Here is an 11,635-nt window from a genome sequence, read left to right as displayed (position 1 = left end):
GTGAAACATTTTCTAAATGGACATTTCAGTGATGTGGGAAGTGTAAAAGGATTCTAAGTATCTCCCACAAAACACCTAGTTCAGTAAACAAGGAAAGAAGGGGCCCTACGTTTATTTTTGTAAAGACTGATTTATTTGTGCACACAGAACTGGGTACAGGCCAGAGGTGCAGGGGCCGTGGGAGGATTCCCCAGAGACAGAGCGGGGAGCAGAACAGGTCGACTGAGGAAGGACACTGCTGAGGAGAGCGGCGGGGAGGCAGGAGAGGCCGGCTGCGCCATGTGGGTCAGGCTCCCCAGCCAGGGATGAAACTCACACTGAAGAGACTGCGGCCAGATCTGTGGCGGTGTGCTTTAATCTACTGTGCCACCAGGGAGCTGGGGCATTAAACTTAAAATCTTTAGATAAGGGAAAAAAATCCACACTGGTTCAATGCAAGCCAGAAATGGGGACTAAGAATAATGCTACAATTTTTACCCCAAAAAACTGATTAAAAACTGTTGCTGTGAATCAGTTCCAGTATCGTCCATTATTCGCTGGAGGACTCAAGTCTCCAGTCCCCTCTCTCAGACGATGTTACAGTGAAATATTATGCAGTCACTGAAATGGTTATATTCTTCCTTATTGTTTTCATAGTCACGATATATTAAGATGCTAAAATATGAGGAAAAAAACTATACACACAATACATGGCGTGATTCCACTTTTATTTAAAAATAAACAAAGCCTATACATAGATGTAGGTAGAAAAAAAAATGGACAGAATGATACCAAAGCATAAACAGTGGTAGCAGTAATGGAATTAAAAGTGATTTTTATTTTCTACAGTACACTTCTCTATCATGTCTAAATGTTCTTTGGCAAAAACACTGTCCAATTTCAAGTATGGAAAACAACAAAGCTATTTCCACTCTGGAAAGAAATCCCAGAAATATTATAGTTAATATTTATGTCACCTGGAAAGGAGGACTCATTTTTACCGTCACCTTACAAGACCCTTAGTGTGAAGAGAGCAAGCACGCTTGTAAATATATCCCGCAAACGGGGTGACGCTGTAAACGTCACAGCACGCTCTGCTTTGTGAGAGGCTGATGGAAATTCAAGTAAGTATTTATTTGCATTGACTCCTTAAGGTTTACTTTGAATCTCTCTGAAAGAATGCCCGTTCCCGAACTGACCTTGGGCACATCTAGACCGTCTGCTCCAAGTTGGGAGCGAACAGCTCCCGAGAAAGGAAGCCAGAGTGTCCGTGCTGGCGGCCAAACAGTGCGGGTCCCAAGTGTCTTTTGAAGAAGTTTTGCGCGTTAGGATCAAAAGTACTATCTGTTCGCAAACAAAACCTCCCCAAACAACCAAAAAACAGTTTCCAAACATTAAATGAGGATTGCTGCGGCCAGGGCTTCACTCCTGCTGTCCACACTCACTCCAGGTAAAACGCATTTGAGCATTTAAAGACGGAAACATAAGACTTAAGCACTGACCAGAAAAGCCACTGCAGGTGGAAACTGCTTTATTCTTTTTCCATTCAAGCTTTATCAAATGGACTATTCAAAACGCATTTACGAGAGCAACAAAAACCACACGCAACCAAACTGGTTTTGCCTTATAGTTACGGGTTTTCTTTTGGAAAAGAACACACACTTGAATAACTTCTAATTTAAGCATCTCCCGATTGTTCCCATTTCATTTCCTTCTTAAAGTCAGTGACAATAAGATACATTTTCAGATAAATGGACATCATATCGTTTTTCATCTTTATTCACACTGAAATAACCTAAAGCCAATAAAGTCAAACCATATACTGTTCACAAATCTGAAAAGGTTCATTTACAAAACAGAGTCTGATGTATTAAGAAACCACACACAACTGGTATTTTCCAAAATGGATGAAAAATAGGATAAGCTGTTTGAAAGCAAACAGTAATAGCTTTGTATCTAAATAATTTAAATCAAATGAATAATATATTTATCTGATAATAGCCTCTGTCTTTCAGAATATAAAAAAGTGCTCAGATTACATTTAAAAAAATAAGATAATGAAAATCTCACAGAAATGAAATAATTTAAAGACGGTAGCATGGGGAATGCGATTACATCTCTTTACCTAGACAGACAACTAGACGACGTGAATTTATTTAAAATCAGAAAGGAACTATTAACACTAAAATTGTACATGCAAAACAACCAGTCTTGAAAAGACAGAAACTGTCTTTGAAAGATTCTCTCATCTTTCTTTAGATTGAAGTTATTAACATAAAGTCCCGTTTCTCATCTAGATTGCTTTGTTAACTGACAAAGTTAGATCCCCTTCCTTGGCTGCCTTTTCCAGCCCGTTATCAAGTCACTCACGTAGGGCCCCAAAGAGCAGAGAGTCACCTTTTAAAGACATCTCACTCCTTAGGAACAAAACCCTCCCGGTCTCCTAAGAGTACGGATGTTTGAACACAGCAGGGGAGAAGCCCTTCTCTTGCAGGGGGGCCGGGCGAGGGCCACACTCAGGACCCAAGGGCTGCCCCCTCTCCTCTGAAGGAACCATTAACTGGATTCTGCAGGACGAAACCGGAGCTGTGGTGAGATGGAAGATGGAAGCTCCCTCTTCGTCTGTTACTCAAGCGTTGTGATTCTTACGAGCCCCATCCCCCATGCCGCCCGGGGAGGGGTGACACGCAGTGACATCAACTTGGACTTGAATATGCCAGGGACTTCAGTAGGTCTGAGGTTCCCAACACTTCTGAAACCCCACTACGGCATTTCTTTCAATTCAGGTGTGTCCGTAAGTGTATGCTGAGAACAAAACAGCATGGACAATCTAATTCTGCTTAATGAGTGTGTTTGTAAAGCAATTTTTTAGCTGATGTGGTAGGACTTCAGATTACCTCTACTTTTTAATTTATATGTGTTTTAGCTGCTTACAGTGAATATCATTTTTGTAATGATTAAAAAAATTCACTTTTGAGGGAAAAGGAAAAAAAGGTCAATAGAGGGTCAGACGCTCCCAGGAGACAATCTGAAGCACAAATTCCAGAAACATGTAAAATCCGTGCTACCAGAGAAAATGCCTTTGCCCACCCTTAGCAGAACGCTTGAGCACGGCAGGTATCCCACACACGTGCTGAGAATGTGTCTGGATTTCTCATTTCTGGACATTTGAATTTTAAAATCATTGTTTTATGCTCATTCCTGTTATGGCTAAATTAAGCATGTTTCTGCTTAATTTAGGGCAGTGAGGAGAAAAATTTTAAGTCAGCTGTGGAATTCAAACTACTAAATTTAATGGTGTTTTTTTTAATGATCGATCCATAGAAAAATGGGAACGGAGAGCGCTCAGAGGCCGAGCAGCTGGCAGCAGGGGACGGCCGCTGAGGACGGGCACAAGCCGGCACCCTGGGCCGGGCCGGCTGCCGCCGCGACGCCGCGTGGGCGACACTCCTCCCGCCGCCCGCGACCCCGCCCCGACGGGGTGGACGAGGTCCGTGCCGCCCGGCCAAAGGAACTTACGGGGTGGGGAGGGCCGCTCTGCCTCAGGCCGCGAAGAGCAGGTCTCCGGAGCCACCCGAGGGCGAGTGGGCCCCTCGCCTGCCCCCTCGCCTGCTGCGGGGCTCAAGAGGAGCCTAGCTACAGGCTCACTGCCGGCAGCCGTGTGCTCCTTCACTGCACTCAGTAGCAAGGAGCCGGGCCGGGGCTCTGTGGCCTGAAGAGCTTTGGCGGGGCTCAGGGCAAGGCTGGGCCCACGTTTTCCTTCATAAACTCCACGTCTTAGGATTTTCTGAGCTGGAGCAAGTAAGGTATAAGCAGCGTGAACACGTTCACCGTCCGGGCGGGGGCACCCGAGTGAGGGAGCGTCACCGCGAGGGCGCGGCCTCGCCAGGACCCCGGGACAGGTGGCTGCTGTTGACACGACACCCTTTGCACTCCGTTTGCATTTTCCTTTTCTTAAATTTTCTATTAAACTACCTATTATAACATTCTGCAGCAATCTGAGACTGAACAAGGTTTGCAGTTTTGTTCTCCACGTGTTTTCTCAGAGGTGAAGCAGACCCCCCTTCTTGCCCAGCTGACACAGGTTAAAATGGGCCTGAGGAAAGAGCTGCATTCATTTCTCTGACAAGACAGACCCAAAAGGGTCATTTAAGCTTCTTAGCATTCACTTACGAATTTACGTTCCAAAACATGAACAACCAGAGCTTACCAGGTCTGGTTCATAAAACAAACTTCCAAATGCTCGGCCCCCCGTGAGGAGGCCAGGTCAGAACATTTAAAAAATCTTTATGTTAACCATGAGAGTCTCACAAATACATCGCCACAAAATATTTCGGAAAGGCTATCCAACACTCAAAATAAAAGCCTCACGGGTGGGGCCGGCGGCCCGGCACCGCCTAGTTTCTGAAGAGCAGCATCCTCTCGGAGCACGCCTGCCCCACCAGGCTGGCGTACTGCAGCACCGCGGCCTCCTCGCTGGGGTCTTGCCGCTGCTGCTTGTAGACCCCGTAGGGCAGGACGGCCTTCTTGTGAAACACCTGCAGCCGGTCGGGCTCCTGACTGCGGCCTTCGTCCACTGTGGGAACAGATACATGCGGTTAGGAACGACTTTTCACGTCCTAGCTAAAACTGTGTGGGAAGCGTACAGATCGCGCGCGGCGATGTCCTGGAGTGGCGGTGCAGCGAGGCGTGCCGCACCAGGCTGCGCGCCAAATGAGAAACCCGGGTCCTGCGGAGCCGTCCGCGCGCCCGCCGGGGTGCACGCGCACGGAGGCGCTGGCCTCGGCCCCTGGGCAACTGTCTTTCTTGCGGCGGATGGGCATTTATTTGGCGCAGCATGAGGCTGAGGCTTCCATCTGTGCAGGGAGCGGTATGCTGAGGCTGTGCTCGGGTGGCCTGGGGCTGGCCTGGGCCCAGTGTTCAGTGGACAGGAGGGCAGGAGGGCAGCTTTCGCGGGGCACATGCAGAGCCCTTATGGGCCTCCTCCTGGGCACAGTGGCCATGCCCGGGAAAGCCGGTGCCGTAATGGGAACTGCCTCTTGGCCAGGCTGTGGCCAGGAGTGGTGAGTGGGCGTGACTGTGGTGGTTCCCAGGAACCTCTAGAAAGGATTACTGGCCTATTAAAAGCCCTCCCTGCACTCTGCTGCCCAGAGTGTGGACGCCACGGCAAGAGCTCCAGCCCCCACCTTGAAGGCTCCCCACCTCCGCTCAGCAAACACAAAAGCTAGCAGGGAAGGGACCCAGGCGTCTCAGGGCTCCGTAGAAGAACACAGCCACCCTTCCCCTGCACTGAGGCCTGAGAGAGAAAGAGCAGCAGTAACTGTATCCTTCCCCAGAGGCAGCAACCTCGAGATGCAGACTGAGACCACCGGGGGGCTGGGCTGAGAGCCTAGTGCTCTGGCGAATGGATGCGATGCATTTTCTGAGAATCAGCGATATTACTGAATACTCAATAATAAGCACATTCACTTTTATCTGTATCTTTGTAAATCACAAAAGTAGTGCTTTCTGTAAAAACTCTACGACGTGGGCAGGAAGGTCAGTGCCTGCATGAAACACTCCCCTCCTCACCCACCAGGCTCCCAATCAGGCCACCAGTGCCATCAACTTCAACACTCAAACATTTAAAGGCAGAACTTACTAGGACCACATCATAGCCAGACCTTACGTCAAGGCCAGAAAAATCACGTCAAGCTCTCTGATGAGCACACTGTACCAACGTCGGCAACCACCGGCTATCATCACCGATAAAACACATTTCTGTGTTCGGGGCTTAGTAACCTGCAGTTTTGTAATCAATGAAGATAGGTTTGGTCTATTTTCCACTTCATTAGTACTGAAACCAATTAGAAATCTAAACCATGAAAAGTCAACCAAATATTAAAAATACTAAAAATAAGCCAGTTATAATGTATCCTCTAAATTTAAAAAAATCCCATATCCTCCCAAAACCCTTTTGTGATCACCCATCATTTGTACCGCTTGTCTAATAAACTCGCAAATCGTACAGCTTAGCCCCCCAGCATCACAGCCTTGAGGGACCTCGAGGACACTGGCACATCAGCCACGCTGCGACTCAAGTTCATCTTCCTCTGCGTCCATGGGAAGTAGCTGTCACGGGGACGTCTGCACACGCCAACCTGAGCCCCGTCCACCCTTCGTCCCTAGTGCTCTGCTCTTTAACTCCATGGAAAGGCAGGCGGCGATCCTGCAAGCTGTTCTGAGAGGAGCATCTGATCGCTAGTGACACAAACAGGCTGTCAACTCGATGACGTTTTCATCTTCAAGGAAAAACCCCCAACCTCTAGTCAAAGGAGACGAGCTGCACATCACAGGTGCCTTCAAAGGAAAAGAATCTAGAGATCAAAGCTTCACCTTTCCTTATGGGGATTTAACTCATTGCTTATTCTTTTTTTTTCTTTCATTTGTTATTCTTAAAGAGACTAACCTCTAGGCTTTGCAGGAAATGATGAAACGGTCTATTTTCTGCACTTCATTATTTATTAGTACAGCACCATTATATAAACATGAAAACAGGTTATACACTTTCAGTGTCTCATGCAGATAGCTGTATAAATGGCAGGCATAGTAGATGACAACTAAATACAGTTGAGCACGCAAAACTGATGTAACAGACAACTGAAATTCTGAATAAAATATATGCTGGAACTCAACTCAGTTCTGAAAGGTTCAAAGTAAAATCTGCTTTAGAACATTCTGTGACGGGAGGCATCAAGATGAAGGCTTTAATCATTGTGGGGCAGGGCAGGGCAAGAAACGAAGGGAAACCTAAGTCCGGATAGCAAGGGCCAGGCAAGGCCACACCACAACCACGAACTCAGCCAGCTGGTTCTTCGGCATTTACGCTGGGGCTCTGACAGGAGCTACTGCTGCGAGGAACTTCACTCAGAAGGGGTTTGATTTAAAAAAAAAAAATGCTAAGAAAGTAAGTCTTGAAAATTTTTATCTTTTGTTCTTTTTGCCTGTGCTCCTGGTGCCTACCCCAGGGTCAAAAGTGTCCCTATTTTAGTCACTAACAACCGTGAGGTCTCAGCTCTCGCACTGAGTTCAGTTTCATGCAGTGTGCAGCTCCACGCTCTGGCCGGCAGCCGTCCGGCCGACCTGCACCCTCTGGTGCAGACCGCGTTATTCTTTCCCTATTAAACTGTCTCAGTGTCACTTCTGACAGTGGTCAGACTATAAGCGAGTTCACCGTAGACATCCAACTTGAGTCCATGGTGTACATGCCTGTCCGCATGCTGCAGTCTCAGGCTTAGCTTCATTGTTCTTTCCAAAGACTGTTTCGGCTATTCTGCATTCCCTAGTTTTATGTGAAGTTTAGGCTCAACTGTCAATTTTCTTCAAGAAATCAGCTGGTATTCAGTAGAAACTGCAGTGACCCGTAGGTCCACTCGAGGAGGACTAAGAATAACACTAAGTCTCTCAGAACATGAACTTGTGATGTTTGTCCTGGCAGTGACACGCTGTCTGTTGAATCCACTCCGACCACGCCTGTGCTAGCTGGCGCCACCATAAACTGCCCACCCAGTTTCACGAGTGGACGGGCGGCCGCAGCACGCTGCTGTCGGCACACCTGCTGAATCTGACCCGCCGCCGCACGACGGGCTTGTTCGCGCTGGCCCTTTTTCAAGTACATGCGTTAGGACTTTCTGTGTGCGGGATCACGCCACCTGCAAGTGGAGCTTTCCTTCTTCCTTCCCCATCTCGATGCGTTCCACTCCATTTTCTTTCCTAACTGCTCTGGCAAAATGGTCACTATTTATGGAGAAAAATTCTAATTGTATTAAACTTGTGATATTTTGAATAAAAATAACCCTTAGCTTCCAGAAACCACAAAACACAATATAAAACATAATCCTTCAAATGATCTCTAGCCGGAAAGAACTCTAGATTACATTAGTTGGGGCGTTACTGTCATTTGGCATCAAAGTCCTGTAAAAGGTAACCAGAGGGAAGGCGGGACAAGGCCAGATTTCCAGTCAATCCCGTGCAAACAGCACGCCTGCCCCAACTCCTGCCCCCGCCAACGGCTGGCAGGCTTGTTAGCACAGGCTATCTCCGTGAAGTGCTAATAAAAGCCCTCCTCTGTTCATGAATAAGACTGTGTTCTCGCCAATTTCTACCCTATGTATTTTGACCCTTAAGCAGTCTTATCTTAAATATTTCCTATTTCACCATCAATATTTACCCTATAAAGGTTACATTTAAAAACTGAAAACAATGAAAGAAATGTAAGTGAAAACATGCATAATTTCTGAAGGACAGAGGGGAAGCTTGGGCACAACCAGGGAGACCACCGTGCATGACCATTGGGAGGCAGCGGGAGGAGATTTCCCTGCTGGGGAGGGGGAGCAGCGGACGAATCTGCATCTCAGGCAGAGCCTGAGGCACTGGCAGAGTCAGGCTCGCTGCTGCCCCCTGCCTGCAGGTGCCAGGGCAGACGCGGGGAGCCCCACACCCCAGGAGCTCGGAGCAGTGAAACCCCAGCAGCAATGACAATACCTGGTACCACTTCTTGTTTGCCAATTACCACTCTCCTCAAGGAGGAAGGGCGCCCCCAAGCAGAAGGGCCCAAGGCCGAGCTGGTCAGGGGCGGTACAGGAGCCGGCTGCGGTCTGCCTGTGAGTGAGACGTGCGCAAAGAACAGTGGGGCAGTCGAAGGAACACAGGCGGCAGCTTGAGGGTTCCATGCCAACCCCAAGGCGGCCTGCGCATTCAAACTAAATGGCGAGAATATCGGCTACGGCGGGACTGCCGCGGGCCCCACGCGCTGTCCGGCATCAACAGGGCAAGGGGCTGCCCGTGCCACCTGCAGAGGCCAACTCCAAAGGAGGAGTGAGGAAGGAGACAATCGTCACCAGGCGGCCGTCTCGGGCCCAAGTGACCCAAGCAAGAAACATCAACGGAGGTAAAAATTAGTAGATGGAAGTTTGGGAAAACAGGACGCTTCTGTGACCTCACTGACAATCACTAACCCTACAGCGGAAAGAAACCCCTGGCACGCCTCGCCCTGGCAAGTAGCAGGAAGTCCATCGGCACTGCGAGGGCAGCTCTGAGGCCTCGCGGTGCCGCCTCCAGGCTCATCCCTCCCGAGCCGCGGCCTGGACCTGCCTAGGGAGACATTCACGAACACGAAGGACGACGTCCTGGAAGGCGCTTGAACCGGATCCTCCAAAACGTCGAGGTCAAAGGTGGGGTGGACTAAGGACCTTCTCCAGCTGGAAGGAGATTAGGAGACACCACATGAAGGGACACGTGTGATCCCGACCGGCACCCTGGGTCAGAGCCCGAAGCGCTCATGTGCTCCCTGCCACGAGGGCGCGCTGGGCAAGCTCGGCCACCTCAGCCCGCAGGGGCTGCCCCTGGTTTCCATGACCGCCCTGATGGGTGTAGGAGTGTTCTTGCTTTCGGTCAATTCACAGTGAAGTTTTCCAGGATAATGGCACAACGTAGTCATCATTATTCTCCAATGGTTCAGGGAAAAATCAAAGTGCAAGGGAGGAAATGACACCACCCCTGTGGCCACGCTGATGACGGAGGAGCGGGGTGAGCGGGGTGAAGGGCCTGCGGTTCTGCGGGCTGTGCTGGCGCGTTTCCTGCTCATGGACATCACCTCAAGCTAAGAACTAACAGACGCTAACGCTAAACCGTGTTCTGTGCCTCCTACCAATGCCTCATACACGTGGGGGTGGGGCGGTGGCAAACCGGGCCCCCCACGCCCACTGTCCCCTCTGTCCCCACTGTGCCTTGGTCCTCACGAAGCCCGCCCTCCTGCTGACAGCTGGGCAGTGGACAGCATTTCACATTATCCACATGAATCAGTTCACTTTAGGGTCTATGCTGTCTGGCTGGTGAGGCAAAAAACTTTTCTTTTAAATCAAGTTTTAAATTCCACCACATCTGACAGCCGTGGCCGTGGAGGTGAGCGGCGATCTCACTGACCGGTGACCTCATGGGCTCATGCAACCGAATGACAGGGAGGTCGCCAGGCACTATGTCCACAGAGTGAGTGTGGGCTGCGGGCTGGCTGCGATTCCTTCAAGGGGACACAAAGTGGACACCTATAAAAGCTCCTTTGGTGGCAAAACCCTGAGAATTCTCGGGGGAAATTGCGGTATCTAGCTCCAACTGGAAATTGCGGTATCTAGCTCAGTGGCACACACCAGTTCCTTTCTCTGCCAAAGCCTTCGCCAGAATCCACTCTGTTCCATTCTTGGAGTCAACCGCGTCAGCACATGCTCTGCAGATGACACAGTCCCCGTCATCACTTTTTCTCTCCACTCGCTCCCTTCCACGAACTTCTGAGGTCTAAGACTGCAGCCCGCACAAACTAAACTCCCTGTGAGCCACCCCCACTCGCCCTCCTGTGGCCTGAGTCTACTTTCCTCTCCTTCACAGCACATTATGCAAAGGCGTTTCCTCACCTCCCACTCGCTCCACCACCTACTGCAGTGTGTATCTTGGCCCGGCTGCCTTAACTCCATTCACCGAGGTCAAAGGGTGCCCTTGTTCTTGAGCACAATGAGCACGCTGCAGTCTCGTCACCTCAGTAATGTGCACTCAGAGGCCACCTCCTCTGCCCTGTGGCCTTCCTGCATCACTGCCCTGGTTTTCCTTTCACCACAGGGCAACGAACGTCTCCCTCCTTGACTTGACTCTCAGCGCTGGGAGGCAGCTCCGCACTCCAGACTGTGCTCTAAGCCTCTCCCTGGGAAACCTCCACACCTGCACCCAGTCTCGCGAGCCGCAGGGGCCTTACGCTAGGTGTGGGGCAGGTCACACCAGTATCCAACTTGCCTTTGGGCAAATCACATTATTGGTAAGAGCAATCCTACCTCTAGGACGCTGTCCTACAGCTCTGTTAGCATGTGTGCAAAGTGATATATCTTTAAAAGTCTGGGTGTCTGCAACAGCAAAAACGTTTAAATGGGAGTTATTATCTACGTGTATCAGAATATGCAACCACTGGGCCAGGTGAACACGCTGTGTCCTATCCTCTAGTAAATGCGCCTCTGAGAAAAATACGTCCACCCAAAACCCTGCAAACTAATGTTCACAGCAGTCTTGTTCATGATTGCCAAACTGTGCAAGCAACCAAGGTGTCCCCGTAAGGAACCGGGTAACCAACGGCCAGCACCGTCACACAACCACTGCAACTCTGGTGGCGAAAGAAATGAAGGATGAAGCCCTGAAGACACAGGGACGTGCAGACGCACACTCCTGGCCCCAAGACACGCCTGCGAGGGCTACGCACCACACGCGGCCTGTCCAGGGCCAGCGGTGGAGGCAGCGCCAGTGGGGGTATAGGGTGGACGCTGGAGCAGGCTTCGGGGCAACCGGGCTGTCTCGCGGCTGCCAACGCCCAGAGCGCACCACGAGTGCCAGCGATAACGGCTGACCACTGGCTCATGGCGGCCGGCAGAGGTGTTTCACCTCCACGAGCCACCTGCAAGGGCCCTCCGGGGTGGTCAAAGGGCACATGAGGACTTTCAGTACTTCCCATTAAATTTTTCCGTAAATCTAAATCTACAAAAAAAAAAATCCATTAAAAAGGGAACAAGGGGGCCCTCCCTGGTGGCACAGCGGTTCAGCATGCAGAACTGCAAGCCAGCTGCAGCGGCTTCAGTGCAAATTT

The 11,635-nt window shown here is 50.1% G+C and overlaps 1 protein-coding gene across 2 annotated transcripts in view; it reads right to left on the bottom strand.

The window, feature by feature from the left end:
* Positions 1 to 699: 699 nt before the first annotated feature.
* Positions 700 to 11,635, bottom strand: part of ATE1 (arginyltransferase 1) — an 84,037-nt gene continuing 73,101 nt past the window's right edge. For both annotated transcript variants that reach the window (XM_004680384.2, XM_004680385.2), the window contains exon 12: positions 700 to 4,555. In XM_004680384.2, the coding sequence (XP_004680441.2) occupies positions 4,377 to 4,555 (179 nt within the window). In that variant the 3' untranslated portion in view covers positions 700 to 4,376. The remainder of the gene's footprint in view (positions 4,556 to 11,635) is intronic.

This window comes from Condylura cristata, unplaced genomic scaffold (assembly GCF_000260355.1).
Source record: "Condylura cristata isolate star-nosed mole 26May11 unplaced genomic scaffold, ConCri1.0 scaffold00011, whole genome shotgun sequence".
NCBI lineage: Eukaryota > Metazoa > Chordata > Mammalia > Eulipotyphla > Talpidae > Condylura > Condylura cristata.
This window is presented reverse-complemented; position numbering and strand designations above follow the sequence as displayed.